Raw genomic sequence first — 24,415 nt, 5'->3', positions numbered from 1 at the left:
TCATTGTTCTCAGTGAGGCTCTCAGCTTCACAGTGCGTTTTTATTATGTTGCGTGAAAACCTCCTAACTCCAGCAGGCCTGTGAGGAGTTAGGAGGTTTTCACAGGACATCAGTTTGTGTTGGTGGCAGGTTGGAGGTAGACAGAATGGTCAGCAGACACAGTGACTACATGTCCCATCATGCTCTGGGACCGTCAGGGGGCAGTGGGCGGAGCCTCTGGTTCAGGAAGTACACTGTGGATTCTGTACACTTAAAAGATTTTCTGCAGGGTGCGGCACTAAAACATCACAGATATTAATACTGGGTTCAGATCAGATGAAACATTTCGGAAAGCATCATGTAGAAATATAAAACCTTCACATTTGTTTAGCAGGTTTTCTATAGGTTGAAGTAATAATGAATCTCATATAAATACTTATTATACAATATTAAATATCATTTCCCCTTTCTGTCGACATAAAGAGATTTAAAATTGAAACAATTAAAACAAGACAGTGTCTCTCCTTTCCTTCACACTAAAGCTGAAAGAACTTAATTTAAAAAGTGACAAATTCAAAGCACGTGTGTTTCTTATTGTGTTCACTCATTAGATTTAATCAATTCATATTTAATAATTTAACTGACTGACTACAGTTCAGTGCAGCTCAGCATCTCATTTGGGGTTTTCATACCAAATGAGAAGAGAATTTCAAAACTAAAAAGTGGAACAGCATGAGAACGGATCAGTTCAACCCAGTCCACATCCGCCTCTACAACACATCTCCAGGTGTTCAGGGGTCACCATCCCAGCGGCAGTCTGAGAGTCACATCTGGCGTAAAATCTGAGGACATTTACTCCACTATGCACCTTATCTTGTATGTTTTGCACAAGTAACCGCACTGTCGAAGTTTTGAGTTTTGAGTTTTGAGTGGCAATCCATTTACATCTGTTTACACTGTAGTTTGTAGTCTCTTGTTTGAATACACACAGTCAATCCGGTCGGCCTGCTTTCTCTGCACTTTACTATACTTTATGTAGCATATTTCATTTATTTAGTACATATTTAGTCTACTTCGTACTAACAGTTAGGCCTTGTTTGTTTTACTTTTTGACTAACCTACACTGCTGTTTCCTCGGGATCAATAAACTATCTACCCATCTATCTAAGACACAAAAATGTGTACATATGTATATATATATACACATTTTTGTGTGCATATATACATACACAAATGTTTGGACTTTTTACAGTAAATATCAGAAATAAACTGAACTAAAGAAGCGCCTGCTGCTCACACACACACCACAGCATTAGAAAACACTTCTACATAAAGTCTGACCAGCAACGAGAAGCTCTGCTCGAATCACTGAACCAAACCCTCCTCTTCCTTCATCACAAATCGTGTTTGTCCCCTCAGCTCTCAAGACTCCATTAACCGCGAGTCAACAGATCCTGGTTCAGTCTGCAGTGATCCAGGAGACCTCTGTGGGTCGGGTTCAAGGACCTTCCTGACCCAGAGGCTCGGCCCACCCACCACACTCTGGCCAGTGATCAGGTTCCAATCGATCGACCGGTCCCACATCAATCGACGGGTTCCCAATCGACTGAATGGTGCCAATCGATCGACAGGTCCCCAATTGATTGACCAGTGCCGAATCGATCAATAGGTCCCGGATTGATGGGCAGGTTCTGTGTGTGTTGGATTTTAGGAGTTTGAGTTTTCAGCGACATGAACCAGTTCCAAAACTGATCAGAAGGATAGAAGAGTCAGTGCGATCAATCAGTGTGATAGACAGGAAACAGAATCAAGTTCACAACATCGAAGACAAAGTAACACATTTGAAACAGTCCTTTCAAAATAAAAGACCCTCTAGTGAAAGACGGCTACAAGCACAGCAAGGCGAGTGTGTGTGTGTCTGTGTGTGTGTGTGTGTGGGTGGGGTTTGCGATGACAGATGGTGTTTGTGTGTGTGTGTGTGTTGGCACAGTGTGATGCCATCTCTATATGAGTGTCTCAGAGGAAGCTCAGTCTGTCGTGTGTGTGTGTGTGTGTGTGTGTGTGTGGCTCAGCAGCAGCAGTGAAGCTCGCTCTCTCTCAGACCACGGTGCTGACGGAGGGATCTGATAGGTTGAGCTGGCCGGTGATGTCAGTCGGGTACGGCTACAGGGAGAGCGACAAAAAGAGAGAGAGAGAGAGAGAGAGAGCAAAGGAAACACACACATTAATCCAACACACTCAACATCAGAGCCAAGATGGCGGACGTCTGACTCTCCCTGACTTCCTGTGGATTTTTCTCAGTGTCATCAGTGCTATGTTTGTTTTTACCTTCAAAATGTATTGTTGGAGTGTCACATCAGACCTGATCAGAAGTGACCCTGTTTCTTCTTCTGCTGCTGAATTAAATACCGCCTGCTATCATGTAATCTGAGCTCAGGTCTGCCACAGAGAGCGTTGAAAGCTGCCTCCACGTGTCTGGAGCACCTGCTGGTTACCATGGAAACAGATGTGTTGTGGAGCAGCCTGTTTTAGCTACCTGAAGTGTGCAGAGATGAGATCCCACTTGCCTTGTGGGTTGCCAGGTCTGACATCTAAACTGTTCATGGCAACCGGGCGCAGCAACAGACACAGAAGTGCCGGGCGGATGGACACCCTGTTGTCTGTGAAGAAATAGTTCCAGCAGCCCTGAAGATTTCTGTGTGTGTGCTGAAGGACTTTGTGTTTGTGAGTTTTACTTTGTTCAATTTTCATTCCTTCGTTTGAGGCCGCTGCTAACCACCACTCTGATAATCCACTGAATTATGGGTGATTTTTTTTCAAGCAGAAACTTCACTCATGACGTGCTGGTCAGTCAACGTTAAAGAGGTTGACTGCAGAACGGCTGCTTTGCAGTCGTGGTGTGTGATGGAGAGCCGGCCGTGTGTGTGTGTGTGTGTGTGTGTGTGTTCAGGCTACAGGTCGGTCGTGCTTGCAGAGGAGGACAGAGGCAGTGTGTGTGTAGCACAGCATGTGATCTGGACACCATTCAAACCCACCGAGAGAGAGAAAACACTCATATAGAAAATAAAGAGATGAGCACAAAGAGGAGAGATGAGAGTGTGATCCGTCACTGCTGCAGACTGAGCAGCAGCTCGGGGACACACAGTCTGACCCTGAGGACGAGGATGTCAGGGGGACACGCAGGCCAAAGTGCTGAGGGTTCAAAAGATTTCAGGATTTCACACCTCAGGGAGACAAACCCTCTCTGTCACACTAAAATCCTGCAGGTCTGGACTCAAACCAGACGTTTCCTCCAGGCTGAAAAGGAAAACGAGGCGCCGGCGGCGGCCGACAGAAAGCACCGAATCTCACTGAGCTCATCCTGTGGGCTGAAACAAGAGTCGATCGTTAGCCACTCAAACATCAGCATCTCTGGCAGCTAAGACTGACCAGCTCGTCAAACGGTCCCCTCACTGAAAAGGAGACAAGTTAGAGGAGAGAAACAGCAGGCCGCCTGGCAAGGACGACAACTGGACAGGCGTGAGGACATTCTGATGGTGAGGTGAAGGGACAGAGAGATGACAGGAGAGGAAGGTGAGGACAAAAACGACAGAACCGGCACGGATGGAGAGAGAGACAGGACGAAGACAAAGGACAGGACACAAACAGAGGAGGGATGAGAGGACAGAACATCCACAGGAGAAAAGAGACCACACAGTCTGACCCTCTTCACTTCTCCTTTGCAAGAGGACGACTCGTGTGAGGAGGAAAAGCCACGAGGCGACAGCACGAGCCCTGAGCTGACTGGACGGATCGAACCGAACGCTTTCGATCTGCTTCCTCTCACCTGTCTGTCTGTCTGTCTGTCTGTCTGTCAGAGGGACAGGTGAGCCGATGGTGGTGGGAGGATAAAGATGGCTGCCCGACAGACGGTCCGCCATGATGAGTCAGCAAGGAGATGATAGAGCTGAAGATGAGATGGCAGGAGAGGAGATGAGAAGAAGAAAGACCAACTAAAAAAACGGTACTGATGGAGGACAGAAGATGTGAGGAGAGAGGAGACAGACAGATGACAGGAGAGGAGGAGGAGGAAGATGAAGATGATGAGAGGAGACAGCAGGAGGAGGAGGAGGGTAGGTAGTCTTCATCTCCTTACCGTGGCGTCCCCGGAGGCCCTACGCCGTTTGAGGTCGGAGGTCGAAGTGATGGACCTAAAAGAGGTTTTCAGTTTGGGCTCGGGCTCTGCTCTACCACTTTTCCTATCCTAAAATAAACGATACGATAGGTGCACACACACATTAACACACGCAGCAGAGACACGTCAGCCACACACTGATCGCTGCCACAACCCCAGAGTGTGTGTGTGTGACGCACTACACTGCAATACAACACACTACACTGCAGTACAATGTAGTACAGTGCAGTGAAGTGCAGTGTAGTGTGTTGTTTACGGCAGATCTCAGCTACACTACCACACACATATATATTATAGTATAGTTTAGTATAACATAGTATAGCATTATACAGCACAGAACACTAACAGTATGTATTAAAGCATGGCACAGTGTGGTACCAGTATAAAGTGTAGTACAAGAGTTGAACGATCCTTCTGTCTCATATCAGCACACTGTACTGTACTTCTACTGTACACGTTTCAGCTGCCACACAAATAAACCAACAGGAGACGAGTCCAGAACCCTCAGAACGGTCGGGCCAACGTTCCGTCAGAACGGTCACGCCGATGTTCTGTGGCCGTGGTAATCATGAGACCGTGTGAGAACATGAGATCTCAGGTGAGGTCTTGAATCCGGCCCTCATTTATTCCTGAGGTCTGAGCCGCACCACTTATATCGGCTTAATATACTAACAGTATGCAGTACAGTGCAGTAGTAAACTACAAACAGAACAGAATAGTACAGTACAGTACAGTATGGTTGAGTAGAGTACAGTATAATGTAATACTGTATAGTGTAATATGGTGTAGTAATAGTATACTGTGAGTGTACTATAGCTTAGCAACAGTGTATAATGTAGCACAGTATAGAACTGTTTAATATACTACAGTTTAGTGTAGCATAGTACAATAACTGTATTATAGTGAGTATGGTACACACTTTCCATATTAAGTAGTAAGTGTACCACAGTAGAACATGTTGCTGTAAAATCCATCAGCCCATACCAAAACTCTGTGTAATAAAGTACACTTATGTTACATGATGGACAAAATAACAGTACAGTACGGTGTGTACACTGCACTGAAGTGTGGTATAATACAAAGTGCTAAAGCACAGTATATTACTGTGTAGCATAGTACCATCTGGTAATAGCCTATATTGTAATATGCCATAGTACTGTATAGTACAGTACATTGTAATGCTGCACAGAGTAACACAGCATAGTAATAGTATACAATGTAGTATAGTACATATAGGTAGTACTAGGATACAGTGTAGTTTAGTATCACATAGTAGAGGGTCCAGAGTAACAGTAAACAGCAATGTAGTACAGTATAATCTAATTATAACCTAACCTAACTTCCCCTCGGGGATGAATAAAGTCATCTATCTATAATATATTGTAATAGTATAGCAAAGTATTCAGTATGTAGTGCAGTTTATTGTGGTAATCCTGGTGGTTATGAAGTACATTTATGTATTTATTCATGTAGTAATGCTGACTTTGTACTGTGTATGTGTGTGTGTCAGATGAAGCGTGTGGAGGTAAACACGTTGCGGTCTGCGATAGCTCGGAGACGTGACGGCTCACGCAGGTGAGCTGAATCCCTGCAGGTGTGAGATGAGCAGCCAATCACATGTGAGCTGAGTTGGCTGCTCAGTCACATGTTGTGTCACGTGATCGAACCCTCGCACGCTGTGTTTACCTCCACAGACATGATGCTTCAGTAAAACACGTCAGTCTGTTTTACTGCCCACAGACACACAGCAGCAGGTAAATCAGCAACATGAGGCACAAACACAGGAAGACAACAGGAAGTGACTCACACAGAGCAAAGGAAATACATCCTGAGGGTGAAGGGGGGTAACAAAGATGGTGGATGAGTGAATGAAGCAGTATGAGCACATCAGATCATTATACCAACACTTTGTTGCTATAATGTCACCTGTCCTGGTGAGGGCGGTTGGGGGCACGTGGATGACGACGTGCTGCTTCACCTCTAACATCATATAAAGACATCATCAACACTTTAGAGCAGAGCTGGGTACACCAACCACTCATTGTACTTTCACTGCAGTAAATCTGGCATTATTCTGTATTTTCCTTCCTGTCAACACACGGTTCATCAGAGTTCAGCAGTTTGGTGCAGATATATTTCACCCTGTCAATAAATCCACTGACTGTGGTGACTCAGCATATCATAAAACAGCCCAAAAAATGCATAAAGTGATGGACAACAGTCAATCCAGAGCACTGGATCGCCACCTGGTGGCTGGCTGCAGTACAGCTCATAAGCTCCTCCCCCTCAATGTTAGCAGATGGTAGATGAGCCAAACTGAAAACTCAAAGTACATGTCAAATAAAATTTTCCAAAAGATGGTTTCTGTCAATTAAGGTAGTTCTTACCACACTGATGTTTGTGTTCATTTTTCTGATCAGCTTGGTTTTTAACTAGTTATTTGATGCTACAATAAAAAGGGGTTGAAACAGCATGATTGCCAGCTGAGCGCTGCTTCTGACTGGCTCAGACGAGTGGGGCGGGAACTCAATACTGCGGTAATACTGTGGTGATGACAAGAAAAACACACAATATCCCCAGACTTACACTTACTGATATACTTAACATGAAAAGAAAAGTAAAAAGAAAACATGTTCATACTCAACAACACCCAGCCCAGTTTGAATTCAACACATTCAGTTTGAAATGGAAAACAACATCAGCTCAACACACTGATCATAGTTTCATTCAGAGCCCCGGACCGGCCGTCAGACTGGGACAAACTGGCACAGTGTGTTTTCAGGGAGCTGACAGAGCCCACAGACATGTGTCTGATCTACACTGAGCGAACAATCCAGTCCATCAGCAGCGACACAACAGTGGAAGACTTTGACCCAGCAGAACAGGACCACATGAACAATATCAATAATATAATTAAGATCAGGAACGCTGGCCTGCAGGTGAGAAACGCTGATTCACCAGAATTTGTCCAGTTTTTCCCAGTTTCTCAGCTGTGGAGCTGCCGGGCTGTCTGACAATACTGAAAACCAAGCAGCATCTCCTCTCACGATTCTGCCGTGTTTCATGTGCTAATCCTGCTTGGCCAACTCTTTGCCTTAAGACACAGCTGTTTGAAGTGCTAATCATCCTCTGCTAGCTGTTAGCCTTTAGCGGTTATTGTTTGAAGTGCTAATCCAGGCAGAGAAATGATGATTATTAATGTGTGTTTCAGCAGCACAGCTTTAGGACCAGCTTTATTTTTATGCGTGTTTGAACTATGAAGAAGCTTCCAGTCAGATTTCTTGTGAGGCAGACTCACATAACTGCTATTTATTGTTTGGTTGATTATTTTTTGGTGAGTTGCATCCTGCTGCGTTACTGGTGCGTTGACCAAAGGTTTCCTGACGAGAAGCCTGAGTGAATGAACTGTGTCTCCATCTGTACAGAGCAGCTCAGCTTTGACTCTAACATGTGTTGCATTGCAGTGCTGACAGGAAGCAACAGACGGAGTGAACAGGAGGTTTGTGGACGAGTCCCCGTGGACACACACATACACAACTCCACAAGCGGTCTGGAAAAACACGTCGTGTCGGTGTTCCCATCATGCCTCAGTGTCGGGTTCTGAACCACAGGCTGAATAAAAACACATTTTTTGGGTCTTCAGGTTCCTGACGACATTACAGCAACAACATAAATATTTTGTGAAGACAGTTTGAACTGTTTCACACTCCTGAGTTTGTCTCTGAGTTTGTCTCTGATTCTGAAGGAACTGATTTACTGTTCAAACAGGGCAGTGTATGCAGGGAACAGACCCTGCTGGTAAATCTTAGTTTATTGTCATGTTGTCATCAGAGTGAAATTACTGCTCATGTAGGAACTACTTTCTTTCAGTGTTACTGTGCAGAAGGGCACGTACATTGTGTGGACCAGAGGCTTGTGCTCGCAACAGTGCGGGATGTAAACATGAATGTTGTCCTGCTCAGCTGAGCTGTAACGTTAGCGAGCTGAGCTGGTGATTACATGTACTCTTCTTCTTGCATTTTTAAACCTAGCACAGGTTAGCAACTATCTGTATATTTTAAAGTGAGCACATTGTGGCCGAGTTGACCACTTCATCTCTTGTCCAACACATTTCATGGTATTGTTGACTTTAACTTCCATATGACAAATAATGATGAGTTGAGTTGAACTGCCTCTATAAGTCTGAACAGTAAGAGCAGGAGATAAACATGACAAACATTCATATGCAGAAGAGCCTTCCTCCATCAATAATCCCAGATTAGAGAGCACTACTGAGCACAGACATTTTGTCCCAGAGAGGTAAAATAAAACAGGAGAAGAAATAAAAGAAAGGGAACAGCAGCAAAAAAGAAAGCTGAGCACATTAGAATCACAGCACATACAATGTAGGGTCAAGTCAGAGTGCAGTAGAGGACAGTAGAGGACACTAGAGTGCAGTAGAGGACAGCAGAGTGCAGTAGAGGACAGTAGAGGACAGTGGAGTGCAGTAGAGGACAGTGGAGGACAGTGGAGGACAGTGGAGTGCAGTAGAGGACAGTGGAGTGCAGTAGAGGACAGCAGAGTGCAGTAGAGGACAGTAGAGGACAGTGGAGTGCAGTAGAGGACAGTGGAGTGCAGTAGAGGACAGCAGAGTGCAGTAGAGGACAGTAGAGGACAGTGGAGTGCAGTAGAGGACAGTGGAGGACAGTGGAGGACAGTGGAGTGCAGTAGAGGACAGTGGAGTGCAGTAGAGGACAGTGGAGGACAGTGGAGGACAGTGGGGTGCAGTAGAGGACAGTGGAGGACAGTGGAGGACAGTGGAGTGCAGTAGAGGACAGCGGAGTGCAGTAGAGGACAGCGGAGTGCAGTAGAGGACAGTGGAGTGCAGTAGAGGACAGTAGAGTGCAGTAGAGGACAGTGGAGTGCAGTAGAGGACAGTGGAGGACAGTGGAGTGCAGTAGAGGACAGTAGAGGACAGTAGAGTGCAGTAGAGGACAGTGGAGTGCAGTAGAGGACAGTAGAGTGCAGTAGAGGACAGTGGAGGGCAGTAGAGTGCAGTAGAGGACAGTGGAGTGCAGTAGAGGACAGTGGAGTGCAGTAGAGGACAGTGGAGTGCAGTAGAGGACAGTGGAGGACAGTGGAGGACAGTGGAGTGCAGTAGAGGACAGTGGAGTGCAGTAGAGGACAGTAGAGTGCAGTAGAGGACAGTGGAGTGCAGTAGAGGACAGTGGAGGGCATTAGAGGACAGTAGAGTGCAGTAGAGGACAGTGGAGGGCAGTAGAGTGCAGTAGAGGACAGTGGAGGACAGTAGAGGACAGTAGAGTGCAGTAGAGGACAGTGGAGTGCAGCAGAGGACAGTAGAGGACAGTGGAGTGCAGTAGAGTCTGGTACCTGCAGGTTCTTCCTCCAGACGTTCACAGCAGCGAAGGCGAGTTGCATCTGTTTCCTTCGAGCGTCTTTGTGTCGTTTGTAGGCGATCTCTATAAAGATGAGGAAGATCCCAGCAACGATGCCACCAGCAACCAGCATGAACACACCTGAGGAAGACAGGTGAGCTCACACCTGGCTTTGTCAAGTCACTGTCCATTTAGGTCAAAAAGAAAGCTCCTTCCCCCACAGGAGGACTGCTGGGTAATGTGTTTTGTCATTTGTGGGATTAATACAGACTTTTCCCATTAACTGGGTTTTGAATTTTGCCTGCTCAACCAACATTTTACATATTCCTACAGAAGAACAGGTTTCAGTCTCACACCATCTGTAGGTCTGTTTCATACCTGCCATGTTCTCAAAGGTAAGCGTAGCAGGGGCGTTGCTCCTGGAGTCGCACTCCTGATATCGAACCCAAGTCTTGTCCAGGTCTTCCATGAAACCATTCTCATGAGAGCTGAGTACCAAGCACAACTGGGTTTATACAGCCAGGCAAGTCAGGAGTATTTTGAAACATCAGTGTTATAAATGAAGCTTCAGATTATTTATTACCAGGGAGTACCAGTATGGGTTAGGGTGTTTTTACCTGAGAATAGCCAGAGACACGTTCTGTTTCCATGGACTGTCTTTCCGCATTCCAATCCCAAACCCGGAACGGAAGAAAAGCTCTCCCGTCGTCACTAGATCGCACTTCTGCGATGCCTCAAACTCCAACACAGCGCTGTCCCATATAAAGGCATGAAGCTTGCTACAGGGGAGGGGAGGGGGGGTGCATTGGGAATGTGGGAGGTGGAAATCAATAGCTCAGTAATGGACCACACCAGTCTACAGTTTCACATCTCTGAGGTACAGGAATACATCTTGTGGCTGCTAACTGTGCAAAGTACTGTGTACTTGTCTCTGACGGCCTGGATGGCCTCAGCAGCACTCTCGTAGTTGTGTTTCTCCATGTGCCGGTACATGGTGCTCAGCTCCACCTGCCGTCTAAAGTAGATGTCCACCGAACTCTGCTTCACTGTGGCATAGATGAACTTATCTGATGGATTACGAAGCTAAAAACAAGTACAACAGAGTACAAAGGGTCAGAAACGAATGAAGAAGCATGTGGGCCACTGATTCATACACAGAGAGCGTGTGGGCTCGAGAGAGCGGTCCCTCACCCTGGGGTCATTGATGCCAGTGATGCGCTCCTCAGGCCGGTCCAACACAAGGAAGGCTGCCAGGTTGGCAGTATATGATGCTACGATGATCATAGCAAAACCTGCCCAAACCATACCCAGAATCCTGGCTGAGAAACTCCTGGGAGCTCCTACTCAGAGAGAGACAGACAGACAGACAGACAGGCAGACAGACAGATGTTATCACTCTGTAGTAAGCAGGGCTGGAGGACAGGATGTGTCTGATCAGAGGAACACCAACCTTCTCCTATCCCAGAGTTCAGCAGTACTCCCCATGAGAACCACATGGCGGAGGACAGGGTGAGGGCATCTTCTTCTTCTTCCTCACTGTTCACTTTAAACCTTCCAAACGGGCTGCACAGGCACACAGGGATGTTCTGTCACTGTATGGCACCATATTATTTTTTGTTGTGCTGTATTGTGTTGTCTGCTGCAACCGTTTCTGCTGCTCATATCGGCCACAATGAAATTCTGCATTTTATGGTGATGTACTCTGACAGAGTGCTTATATACCTGAACCGGTCTAATAGGTAAAGCATCACTGCCACCACGTGGACCGACAGACCAACTAACAGCCACAGTGTGCTCTGGAACGGCTGCATGAACGAGTCCAGAGTGCTGCGAGGGATTTCCTAAACACATGAACACAAACACATCGTCATCATGTACAACAGGAATGTGCTGGGCGCAAGCAGAGTCATCGCTCAAAGAGTTAAAGCAAGGCGTCTGGACTTGTGAAGACTGACTTGAAGGTGTTTCACGGCTAATCCAAGCAGAGTCATCAGTTGTCACTGAAATTTCAGTTTATAGGGGGTTCTGGTCACAAAATCCAGGAAGGCTGGGTAAGGCTGGGGCTGCTGACGGCCCAAACTACAAGAGAGTACCGTGGAGAGTTTGCAGCCTTCACAGATCTAATATTCATCAATTAAAACAGCAGCAGACCAGATGTGTTGACGTGGTATGATGCCACCGGGGGGCCGATGGAAACTATCGACTTGCTTCCTGCTGCTGTGGATCGTTGGCTGTGAAGTGGGTCACTCTGACCTAAAATATCCCAAAATATCGTAGGGACTGAACAGAGGCTGAAACTGTGAGAAGGTTCAGACTGTCGCATCAAGTCTGTTTAACCCCATCGCACTGAGGATAAAGGACTCTTCCTCCTCTTCTCTGCGCCACCATGTGTTTACGCAACACTCATTTGATTGTTGCAGTCGTTCACACTAAAACAACCTTATCGAGCCTCTTTGAGGTGGGCTCAGTCTGGGCACAAATGAGTTCTGGAGCAGAGGGGAAGAGGATGAGCAACATCAACAGCTAGCAGTCAGAAGCTAACACCTGCACTAACAACAAAGCATGCGTCCTTTTTGAGGCAAACAGGAGCTTCTCCAGAGCATTATCGTGTCCTTTTATTCTAAAGTCTTTTGGTCCACTTGCATTTGTTTCTGTGCAACAAGAAACTAAAACACAAACAAGTTTGCCACCTAATCCACAAGCAATGAAAACGTCATCTCTTGAGCCCCCGTGAACTCGGGATCAGTTGAAACTCAAGCAGAAGCAGGAAAGCTGCTGACCTTCTTGACGAGGATGGTGAGCCCCTGGTATTTGAAGGGTTTGGAGAACTCGATGTACTGAGCACGCTCATTGTTGATGGTGAGAGGTGCGACGATCATGTCAGCCAGACCTCCCAGCAGCTCCCCCATCATCCCGTTCCACTCCTTCTTATTGCTGTTGTTTACCTGCAGGAGGACGGAGGCACCAGAGAACATGTCACAAGTCCATTTTCTGCTGAATCAACTGAGAACCTGCTCCATCCAGAGCTGAGTTCGCTTGCACAAAAGAAACTATTAAAAGATTTAACAAAAATGTATTTTGTTTTATGTTAGCAAATAAGATATTCACAGTTTTTGGCTGAAATAGGACAGACAGAAAACAACTCACCACTTTAATACTGTTAGAAATATTACAGAAAGTAATTCATAGGAATAAACTGCACAAAACCTCTTATCATCTTATTGTAACAAAGAAGAGTCACTGCATCACTCTGCTTTTAGAAGCAGCGAGTGATTTCATTTTATCAACAAATCTTTTCTCTTTCAGGAAAATGAAGCTGACATGAGCTATAAATAAATCTCTGAAGAGAGACAGGCGGACACAAAGAAAAAAGGAAACATGTGACATGAGGAGGAGGAGCTGGAAAGCAGACAGACTGGAGGAGGAGGTGATGGAGGAGCTGAGAGGAGAGATGGTGTCATTTGGAGCAGCTAAGAGAGCAGCAGAGAGAGAGAGTAATGGCTAAATGTCTCTCGGCCTCAACAAGGTCGGAGTCAGGGACAGAGACGTGGTTACCATGGCAACAAGCCACAGTGATGTGCTGGTGTTGAATCTGTAAACAGGTCATGGCGACATCAACAGCAACACATTTTTACTGAATGATCATAAAATGTTCCAAATAAAACATGAATGTGTTCCCGTCCACTGCTGCTGTGAGTTCACCGTGCGATGGAGATGAACAGCAGGGGGCGCTAATGCTCCCATCTGAGCCATTAAACCACCACAGAGGAACAAGAGGATGGTGTACCGAGACTCCAGTCAAACAAGATGAGAGAAACTAGCCTACCTATCAATCTGTTTTTCTCTTGCCCAGTGGCAGGAAAAGGAAATGGATGAAATGGCAGGGGAAAGTCACAGGAAGAGTGCAGGACTCCAGCAGGACTCCAGCAGGACTCCAGCAGGATGAGGTGAAGAGGACTCCGTACATGACTGAATATGCAGCCTCCCGCCAACACGACCACCACCAGCCCATATATAACACACAGAATTACTTACTCGCTCCTGCGTGCCAAATTTCCCATCAGCCACCAGGTGAACCTCGTAGGTGAAGTTCATGCTCATCGCCAGCTTGATGAGCAGGTCAATGCAGAACCCATAGCAGCACTGAGGGACGATGGGCTGACCTGAACACACACACACACACACACACACGCACTGGTGCTTTGTTTGTATGTCTTTGTGACAAACTTTGAGGTTAAAAGTTATTCTTTAGAACTTTTATTTTCTCCATCAGCTTCTTCCTGCGAGTTTCAAACATGAGAGGTTTTCTACCCGAATCAGAAAATAAAAAATAAATCAACCTGTCTCACTTCATTATCAATAACTACAGATGTTTGTGAACCAACTTGTGTGTGTGTGTACCTGGGATGGTCCCGTTGGGTCCAGTGCAGATCACCTTCTTGATTAAGACTCCGTTGACGGTGTACTCTTCTTTGCAGGTCCCGTCAGCCTTTGTTGGCTTCACGTAAACAAACGGCTCCTGATGGATCGTCACAATCTGAACACACACACACACACACACACACACACACACACACCTGTAACAGCTGCTGTCAAGGTGAGCGTAGAGAACATTCACACTGTCTGAGCCTGACTCTGAGAACAATAATTCAGTTCGGGTCAGGGTTCAGGCTCTGCAGGGTCAGACAGCATTAGAGACGTGCTGAAGCTCTCTGAGCTCCTCTCATCAGGTCTGCTGGTTGCTCCTCCATCCAGGACTAAAAGACACTTTGACCTCAGATCTGTGGACCAGCAGCTCACCTGACTGCATGATTACATGTCTATTTAAATTCCATTTTACATCATATTAGTCTTCCTCAGTTTTATGAAACCCACGTTTTTCATTCACACTGACTTTATGTGCAGCTGTGCCGTCTTGAAAACCCAGAGACTGCAACTTTACAGCAGTACCTTCAGTTTAGTCGACATCTGGTATCCAACTGGTTTCTCTGTCTCTCCTCCAGGCCAGATGATCTTCCTCTGAGGGTTCATCACAACCTGAACCACACACACACACACACACACACACACACACAGGTTGTTATGTTGTTTCAGGCAGGTCTCACTGTGACAAGCTGACTAAATGACAGCATCAATACTGCATCTGCACATCAATAGTTAAAGAGGGGGGAGACCAACACACACACACACACACACACACAGGCACACACACACACACACTTCCAGTAGTTTAGTAAGTTAACATCTGAACAACAGACACGGAGAAAATCCTTTAGACCGATAAGACATCCACATCTTACAGCTCATTTGTATTACTGTTTTCACAGGTTAACCAGTTTACATCAGGTGTGAACAGGTTGTGAACAGGTGTACATTAGCGTACTGTACCTGTGATCCATTGAAAACCCCAACCTGGACGAGACGACCTGGTTTCTGTTGGTAGTTCAGGATGCTGTAGGTGGCGAAGCGTCGGTCGCCGTCGTCGTTAAACTCAATCCGTCCCGTCAGACCGTCAGGGTACTTTGATGACATCAGCACCCTGAGCCAATGAGAGAGCAACAGCATCGTAAAGATCAAGATTCATGACTTGAAGTAAGAAAAGGTGACATGATGGCGCTGCTGCGGGGCTGCAGAGACACTGACACTGTCTGTGACAGTGGACCACAGGAACAGAACTGACTCGATGGTCCACAGAGGTCACACAGAGTGGACGAGGACTGACAGACAGCTCCAGTGTCCTTGTTGTCTCAGACTGAGTTGGAGATGAATCTAGATCAGATCAGTGAGGTGCCTCTGGACATAATAATAATGTTTAATATTATTAGTATTATTTAATATAATATTATTTGTATGTAATATTTTCACACATATATTTATTTTTATTTGTTGTATGACCTGTGTGCAGATGTGCGTGTGTGTGTGTGCGCAGTGTGGAGGAGGCTGCAGCTGCGATCTGTGTGACATGAAGACAACCTTACATCAGAATTATTCTCTTATTATTCTCACTCACACTGAAGGTTGATAGAGAAATGTTCCCCCATCGCATACACCAACACTTGACCTCATTAGCTCGTGCAGCTAGCAGAGCGACATTATGAGGTATGGTTGGATTAACCTGAGCTGATGGCCCGTTAACCTTCGTCCCTTCCCCCCCTCTGAGCGGTGAACATCCACTTATTAACAAGCCTCAGTCTCAGGCCACAAGCTTCCAGTTATCAGCCTCTTACAGTGACAAATACGGATGTACTGCACAGTTTGTATTTCCGAAAAGCAGCGCTGTGAAGCGATCTACAATAAATCATATAAACATGAACTGAGAAGGAATCAGATATGATGTGTGATTACAGAAAAACAACCAATCAGCGAGTCTGCCAGGATTTTAGTGACCCACAGGTTTACACAGGTTTTATTCAGATTCAGCATGTCACTCATGTTCCTGACTTCATGAGGATTCAAAGGTCAACACGTAGAACAAGAATCGAGGCCCCAGTCGGTGGAGGTACTGACCGTTTGAAGAGTGGTCCTGTCCTCCAGATGTTGGTGTTTCCCACGCAGCCCCGCGGAGGCTCTGTGATGTTCTCCTTCTCAAAAAGCTCCTGCAGGGACTGAGCCACCACTGCGACGGCGTCCGCAATGTGCGCCGACTCATTTTTACCGTTAATCAGCTGGAGGCCCAGCAGGCCTGCGACACATAACGCATTCACATGTGCACATGTGCACACACACACACACACACACACACACACACACACACACACACACACAGCAGGAAGTTAAATAGGCTGCAGACTGAAAACTGCCCTCGTTCATACAGATGTTAATTAAAAAGTCTCACACACACTTTAATTTTACAGAAGTAACTAAAGGAGTGCTTCAGTGTAATTCACACACACAAACACACTCAGGGCTTCAGGCATCGGGTCAGTGTTCAGTAATGCCAATCTGCATGCTGGGAGTTCACTCTGAGAATCACAGCCGTTTGTCTCTCAGGACATCAGAAGCCTCACTGAGACGTTATGAACTGCGTCTGGTGTTTTCCTTCAGCAGAAACTTGTCACACTGCGATGACAAACATCTACTTTTGTCCTCTAGCTGACTCACAACATCAGCCGAGTACTGTTAGCATCCCTCACCGAGAGAACTGGGAACAGCTAACATTGTTAGCATTCCCCACCGAAACCACAGAGAACAGGTTTTCACATGACACCAGACGAAATGAAACTTACGGGAGCAGCTAAAAGAAAGCTCCTGTGAACATCTCTTCCCTGAAACCACTGAGAATGGAACAGCTAATGTTCCTTGTTAAAACTTTCAAAAACAATTGTTTCAGGACTGTTAAGATGTCCTGAGAAAACCAAAAGGTACAGACAGCTAATATTTACTACTGTAACTACTTGGCACAGCTAGCTAACACTGTGAGCATTTCCCACCAAAACCGCTGAGAACAGCTAGCTAATATTTACCACCAAAAATACAGCTTCACTTACAACAACAACAAGCCAAAATCCTTCCCTAAAACTAGAGGGTAGAACAAGCTAGCATCTTGCCCTTAAGTGATTTAATGTTCCTCTAGGACACCACTGTCACAGCTTTAAACTGAAACAAATGAGCACCGTGTAGCACCCTGATTAAAATAAACTGGTATGTCCAACTCCTTCAACTAAAACACGTAGGCACAATTAACTGTCCTACTTCAAATGCATGGTTGGAGCTACTTACTCTAATAAATACACAGTTTTTCTAATAAATAAAGTGAAAAGTTTGTTATTTCCAATGAGGAATGCTAACAGTGCTAGCAGACGGTTGTTCAGCTAGCTGAAGCACCAAACACAGGAACGTTTTCCTCATTATGTGACAAGTGTCTGGTGAAGAAAAACAACAACAAGATCCATAATGTCACAGTGCTGCTTCACAGGTTTCTTTTTAAGGAATAGTTTCAGAAACAACCTGCATATAATCCAACCTAGAAAAGTCTTTAAAAACTGTTCCAGAAAGGCTACCTTAAGGCTCCTGGAGCCACAATCCATCTGGTCTTTGTATGACTTTTGTTCATAAAGTAGCAACTAACCACACAGGTAATGAATCCCTCACTGTGCACCTGCACAAAATCCCTTCATAATGAGAGGTCCAAGGCCACATTCCGATGGGAAAATGAGAAACTGTGCTTTTGCAGAGCTCTGGCAACGTTGACTTTTGGTCTAGACATGTACTAGATGTTCTAGAGATCTGTGCATGGATGATGTCAGGCAAATATAATATATACTTTCAGGGTGCTGCAGCACTGACACATGATCTCCTCACTGTTTTTTGTTCTTCTCTGGATAAGAAATGAAACAGAAATGTGCACAATACACTGAAACCATGTGGGTTAATGTCACAACAAAAAGGTTTTAAACTGAAACAGTCCTTTTAAAGAAACCTCTCCAATAATCATTTCAACAGAGACAAAGCAGCTGAGGATTATTTTCAGAGTGCAGTCTTGCTGCACTTTTAAGATTATGATAGATAATTTTTTGACACATCTCGTGCGACGAGATGTGTAGAAAAATTACACATCATTTTTAAGAGTGCAGCAGCTGGTTGGTGAGGATGTTTTCTCAAACAAAAAGCCACAGCAACAGAGCAGGAAGCCGACTAGTCAGCAGCCAGAGAGATGCACAAAATGTTTATAATGTTCAGTTTTTATTTTTAAATAAAATGAATCCAGATTAAATTAGTGTCACAGTTTGTCAGTCAACACTTTGCAATGGGCTGATAAATAATGTTTTGTGGACAAATTATTATTACACAAAGAATCATGTGATTTGAGTAAAAATCTGTTGTGTTCAGTATGTATTGACTTTTCAATGACCCGCCACACTCAGTCTTAAAGTTTACTTATTGCAGATGTATTTACTGAGCACAGAACAGATTTTTGTCTCATTGTTCTTTGCATGAAAAATAACAGTTTCTCCACGAAATGTAATTCATGTGCTTGCAAAAAATCTGCATGGGGGTTATTTGTCTTCAAAGATCACTCATCCAAAACAGGAAAAACAAAAGTAGTGCTGTCCACATACTTTTGGCCATATAGTATACCTCCATTTGCACCACATCATCATCATCATCATCATTGTCATCATCATCATCTGGCTGACAGAGTAATCGGCTGACTCAATAAACCCCACCCCAGTGCTCGGGGAGGGGGCTCCATGTTGCAATGGGCAGGGCCTCTTTTGACCAATGGCAAAGGGCAAAGCATCAAGCAGGAAACAGGAAGCAGCGGCGGCATCTTACCAGTGTTTGTTCAGACACACGTCAAGGTAACTGCAGCAAAATTAGCTGTTTATAAACCTCCCACCCCCACCTCACTGAACTCAAATAGAGCTTAACCCCGCCCCCTCCCCGATAGCAGCACATGTTATTGGCTTGTCTACTGTGAAAACGGGCAGACGGGCGGGCGGACGACACACACTATAGAAGATGAAACAAACAAAAGATGTTAGACACATTTAAAGCCACACAGTTACAATGAGCAGTGGTTAGGAACCTTTAAACATGTTGTCCTTCACTTCCTTTGGTGGATGTTTAAACGTTCAACCAGCAGTCAGAAGAAACCAGAGAGAAACACAGCAGGACACTGAGAAGCTAACTGACTGCGATGAGGATTAGCTTCCTTCATCGTAAAGCACTACCAGAGAAGACAGACAGAGAGCAGCCATGTTTCCATCCAGTTACTTTATAGTCACAATGAAGATGAAGAAGTCTTACTCAGAGTTGCAGACATCTTTACACTCACATGGAAACGTTGCTATAGGATGATGCTCGTAAATGTTCACCTGAGTAATCACCTGAGTACTAGCGCAAACACATTTGAGCAGCTATAATGTACGTACTCGCATCAGCAGACCAGAAACACGTCAGGTGCTACAAACTCTTCAGACATACATGAAGTCTACATCCAGCAACCAGCCAACCAGAGAAACGAGCCCACACCAATCCAGCAATAACAGCTTTAATCAAGACTTCTGGTTGGTTTTATTTTGGACATTAAAACTGCTTAAAAAGAGATGGTTAAGAAGATAAACCACATCTAATGCTGAATATCAGCTGAGCTTTCTGATTTTACTTTCTTAGTCTCTTCTCCTCTCCAGTTCAGGGTTGCTCTAACTACTGAGTGAGTATCTGAAGCTAATTTCCCTCTTTATTTCAGATGTCTGGAAAGACATATTTTCTGAAACCTGCTGGTTCAAATATATAAACAGAAATATAGCCCACAAACCACAGCTCCTTGAGCCTGTGATCTGCGACAGCTTTGTTTTCTAATCAAAGGTTCACGTTCATCCTGCAAATCACTGACTTTCAGGAAACACAAGCTTCTACCATTTGCTAAACTGGGAGACTTCACTAAGAAAGATCTCGAGAGTGGGATGGAAGCAGAGCTGAGCAACAGAAGAAGAAGAGAAGGAGGCTGACGTACCATCTGGAGCTTCACTCAGAGCTTTACCGGTCATCTCTCTCTCCCCGACCAGCCAGACGTATCCGGAGCCCGTCATGTTGAGCTGACGGGCTGCTTTGTACACAGCTGCAGCTTCGTCCTCACTGCAGACAGACACAAGGCAAACAGCTGTGAGGCTGCTGTGCTTACACGCAGTAAGCAGGACCCCCAACAGCATCCTCAGATTATCACTGGCTCCACTACCGCAGACTCCGGCTCCAAATGACATCATCAAACAAGATGGCAGCCCTCGTATCGGAGATGTTTTGGCTCACTTTTGTACACAGGAGGAAGAGAAGACATATTGGACAACTGCATATGTGTCGGTGGTTCTACTTGTCAGTGATATTTTTACATTACTGAGGGACTGTTGGATTAGGACAAGTCCATTAACAGGGACACAGGCTCAAAACGCCCAGTGTCCCTGCAGTACCAACCACCAACCATGCTGTGTCAGGGTGAAACCACCACACAGTCTTCAGAAAACAGCCACTCACATGTCACTGCAAACAAAAAGTTGAAAACCTTACAAACTTGAACTTATAAAATCAAATCATGAGAAGCAACTCTTTTCAGTTAGTCTCTTCTGGCTGAACAACTGCGACTGCTGTCTGCATCTGAAGACGACCAAGCTCAACATCCAACAGTTTCTGACTCCCGTACCAATCTAATACCAGCACTCCTGTTCTTAAACTTTAAATCTGTAAGCCTCTCCATGAGAAACTAAATGAAGCCATTCTTCATCTATATGAGAAAACACTTTGCTTAATCGGGTCACTAATAACACTGTTACCGCAACTAACAATTATTATCATTACCAATCAATCATCTTCTCTATGAAATGTCAAAGAATTGTTAAAACTTTTTTAAAGCTCAAAGTGGCATCTTCCAAAACCCAAAGACTCTTCATTTACTGTCACGAACAACATTTCATAAGCTGGAACCACCAAATATTTTTGCTTGACAAGTGATCAAAATGATTACTGAATTATTAAAATATCCAGCAACTAATTTTCTTTTGATCAGTTATTTGATTAATGGTTTAGTTGCACTAATCAGTGAGTGTCATTCAGCAGTCATGTGCATCCCTCTCATGCTACCAACAGCCTGACTAAAACATCGGATCCATGAAACTCTCAGAGGTGCATAGCAGCTACCACCCTGATCTTTGCAGCCTTGCTGACCCCGTCACATACACACCTGGCGGAGAGGATGATGACTCGGGCCTCCAGGTCCTTGGCCTCCAGCAGCAGAGACGTCAGGTTGGTGTCCTGGCTGAACAGCAGCACCTTCTCCGCCTGGACGACCACCACGCAGGGCAACAGGTCACATGGTAGGACATTGGAAAACACGGCAGAACAGAACACCACAGAACAGATCATAGGACACACATTATTAGCTCTGAACCACCTGAGTCCCCCCCACCCTCCCGGCCAGACACCCTGCCCCTTGACCCCAGCCTCGACCATGCTCCCTCTCACCCACGCTACCTCAGAACGAGTGTGCAGGGCCAAAAATGGAGACAAAAAGTGTTCCAAGATCTGCTGAACACAAAGAAAACTCAAAGTTGAAGCTCTAAAGAAGGAGGGGCAAAAAGTTGTGCGTGGTGTGGTGGCACATGCAAACTGAGGCACTTTCAAGACTCCAACCAACCAACCAGGGACGTGCATGTTAGAGAGCGCTGATGCAACTGCAAATTAAAAAGGAAAATCGAGTGGAGAGAGGAAGAAAGGGGGAGGAGGAGGAGGGAGGAGGGGAGTACAGGAGCGAGGAGGAAGGGGTGAGGAAGAGTGGTTCCCAAAAGAAAAAGAAAAGGAGGTTCTGATGTTGCAGAGGAGTGAGAGGATCCTGGTGGGTGGTGTCCCTCATATCTGCAGACAGAGCCAAGCCTCCGCCTGGCTGCATGCAACCCTTCACAAGGAAAAGGGGGAGGAGGGGGAGGAAGAGGAAGGGCGTCTCTCCTGCGAGTGTAAAACCCATTCTCGGTGTGCAGGAATCATGAAAAATCAAAAGAAAGAAAAGAGATGGTGGAGAAAAGACGTGCCACCAGGATAAGAGTCTATCTCTGGAGCTGGGTTGGATTTCGGGTGGGCGGGGCTGACTGGTGTTTGGCTACTATTGGGCGAGCTCAGAGATTGGTTGGGCGGCGTGCATCATTTGACCATGCAAGTTTATACCTTGGGTGTTCTCCTGAAGTCAAAGTTCTGTTGGTCGAGGTTTTCATAGTTCCTGTTTTTAGTCTGATGGGTAATGTGCACAGAGAAAATATGCAGACACAGAAGAAGATTATAGACAGTCAGAAAAAATGGGGGCCAGTAAAGCATCCAACAAATGATTGGTTGTTCTGCTTCAAGTCAGGAGGCTGAAGGGACAACAGAGCACGCAAACACACCCCAGACTGTCTGTCCACCTGCCTGTCCACCTGATGGTCCTCCTGTCTATCCACCTGCCTGCGGTCCATCTGTCTGTCCTGTATGTTTGGATACGTTAGAATATGGTTGAGTTTTTCAGAAACTGTCGACTACACAAAGTGCACATCTGAAAATGAGGTTCTTACAACCCAGAACTCCTGTGTGTGTTCTGTAAAATGGTAACCAAAGTGTTCTCAAACATTCCCAGCTGGGTGCTTTAGCCAGGTGAGCATATTAAGCCTGGTTCAGGTGACGTTAGCTTAGCATGCTACTGTTCTGAGTTGTGTTTTCAACATAACACTGCATGCTGAAAAATGTCTGACCACAGGGACCTAAAAGAAGAAGAAATACGAGACGACATAAGAGAGGACATAACATTACTGTATTATGACTCCACTGAGTTGTACTAATTTGCACCTACTGTTTATCTATCAGAAATCATGGGGGGATCAAATCGCACAACAAACCTATTTCCTACATAATGTTGCGTTAAACAATTACTCATGTCTTATAAAGTTTACTAATGAAATGATAGGAAGCCTAACATTATCAAAACCAACACCGTCATTGCTCTCATTACAACGCTGTGTAGCACAGTGACCTCACAGTTTATTTCAGTTATATTTAGTTTGGGAGATAAATATACACCTCAAACCTGCTACAAACCTGCTGTGTTTTATTTTTAGAGCAGACAAAGAAGCAAAAATGTGTTTGAAAAAGGAATCAGAAACCTGTCAAGCTCTGATCTTCCTTCTTACAAACACTTCTCGCATGATTAATCAACAACAGAGCTGAAAAATAAGATCTAATTTAGCTCAACAACACGCAAACCAGACAGATTCCTACATAACAGACTCACTGAGCAGTAAATTCAGCTTCCAGATGAACTGAAAGCTGTGAAGTAACACGAGTGGAATCTTCTCACCTATAAAAATGTCTGAGGGTACCACACAGAACAAAACCAGAACTCATAATAACATCTGATTTTACTTTTTGTTCTTATCATGCTATTAGATAATTCTGTTTCTTTATTTCCATGTCTTCTATATGGATCATTAGCTGCTGACGTTTTAGCCTTAGCCTCAATCTGTTAGCATGCTGCTAGCTTTACTTCAGGACAAATTCACAAGTTCATCATTTGTTCATTTTGCATTTGTGTTCAGATGTTAAGTCAGTAGGGAGTCTTTCTGAATAAAAGAAATATCACTTAATAAACAGATCGAGCCTGCCTGAGTTTCAGCAAAGTTTGATTTTACTGCAGCACTGAACGACTTTGCTCTCCTGAAACTTCCTCTGATGATAAGTCGGTGTGGCGGCAGAGCGTCCCCTTAGTCCTCCACTCGATCCGCTCCAAATGTTAATCTCATTAAATTTACATCCTCATGCAAGGTCCCTGAACCACATACTTACACTGCTTTCAAACTCTCTGCCTCTGTCTCTCTCTCTCTCACACACACACAAAGCTTCTCATAACCTGTGGAGACTTACAGTCCTGTTAGCGACAAAGCTAGCCTAATGAACTAACGCACAGCTTTATTTCTCCAATAACACTGTATGAACAAAATTCTATTCTAAATCATCTGAGAGAGAGCAGCAGTCAATGGGGCTGTAATGAGTTTCTAGCAGTAGCCCAGCTAGCTAGCTTCTTAGTGGTTAACTCAGCTGTTAGCTCAGCTGCTAGCTGTGTGAGTCATCTCTATGTCACAAAGACTCGACAACCAAATTATTTGTGAAGTGGGTTCATTTAACTTAACTCTGACTAACTGCCAGTATTGACCGTGTCTGGTCTGGGTAGCTGGAGTGTCCGGCGTGACGTCCAGTAAGTCAGACAGCAACAGGAAGCTCCTGATGTGTAGTCATATGATCTCCACAGTTTGTTGCTGTGTTAGCGTACGGCAGCCCGCTGTGATATTCATCATTATTTCATTATTAATCCGACAGATGTTTAATTCAGAAACAACATGCACGCTGCAGTCCTGCTCTCCTGCTTTAACTGAAG

At 45.1% G+C, this 24,415-nt stretch overlaps 1 protein-coding gene across 6 annotated transcripts in view; it reads right to left on the bottom strand.

Moving 5' to 3' along the window:
- Positions 1-1,994: 1,994 nt before the first annotated feature.
- The window catches only part of grin1b (glutamate receptor, ionotropic, N-methyl D-aspartate 1b), a 31,757-nt gene continuing 9,336 nt past the window's right edge, over positions 1,995-24,415 (bottom strand). Inside the window, exons 5-22 of one of the 6 annotated variants that reach the window (XM_046386494.1) lie at positions 22,183-22,245; positions 21,206-21,303; positions 19,988-20,109; positions 16,036-16,210; positions 14,917-15,067; positions 14,479-14,565; positions 13,930-14,065; positions 13,564-13,691; positions 12,309-12,473; positions 11,251-11,369; positions 10,979-11,091; positions 10,720-10,868; positions 10,454-10,611; positions 10,146-10,307; positions 9,907-10,016; positions 9,524-9,669; positions 4,115-4,222; positions 1,998-2,142 (exon numbers count right to left, since the gene is read on the bottom strand). In XM_046386494.1, the coding sequence (XP_046242450.1) occupies positions 2,077-2,142; positions 4,115-4,222; positions 9,524-9,669; positions 9,907-10,016; positions 10,146-10,307; positions 10,454-10,611; positions 10,720-10,868; positions 10,979-11,091; positions 11,251-11,369; positions 12,309-12,473; positions 13,564-13,691; positions 13,930-14,065; positions 14,479-14,565; positions 14,917-15,067; positions 16,036-16,210; positions 19,988-20,109; positions 21,206-21,303; positions 22,183-22,245 (2,256 nt within the window). In that variant the 3' untranslated portion in view covers positions 1,998-2,076. Of the gene's footprint in view, positions 2,143-4,114; positions 4,223-5,828; positions 7,766-9,523; positions 9,670-9,906; positions 10,017-10,145; positions 10,308-10,453; positions 10,612-10,719; positions 10,869-10,978; positions 11,092-11,250; positions 11,370-12,308; positions 12,474-13,563; positions 13,692-13,929; positions 14,066-14,478; positions 14,566-14,916; positions 15,068-16,035; positions 16,211-19,987; positions 20,110-21,205; positions 21,304-22,182; positions 22,246-24,415 lie in introns of those variants that run through there. The other 5 variants (XM_046386496.1, XM_046386495.1, XM_046386492.1 and 2 more) reach the window with 5 other exon arrangements.

Source organism: Scatophagus argus, chromosome 4 (assembly GCF_020382885.2).
Source record: "Scatophagus argus isolate fScaArg1 chromosome 4, fScaArg1.pri, whole genome shotgun sequence".
In the NCBI taxonomy this organism is placed as follows: domain Eukaryota; kingdom Metazoa; phylum Chordata; class Actinopteri; family Scatophagidae; genus Scatophagus; species Scatophagus argus.
Note: the sequence above shows the minus strand (reverse complement) of the source record. Positions and strands in the feature narration are given on the sequence as shown.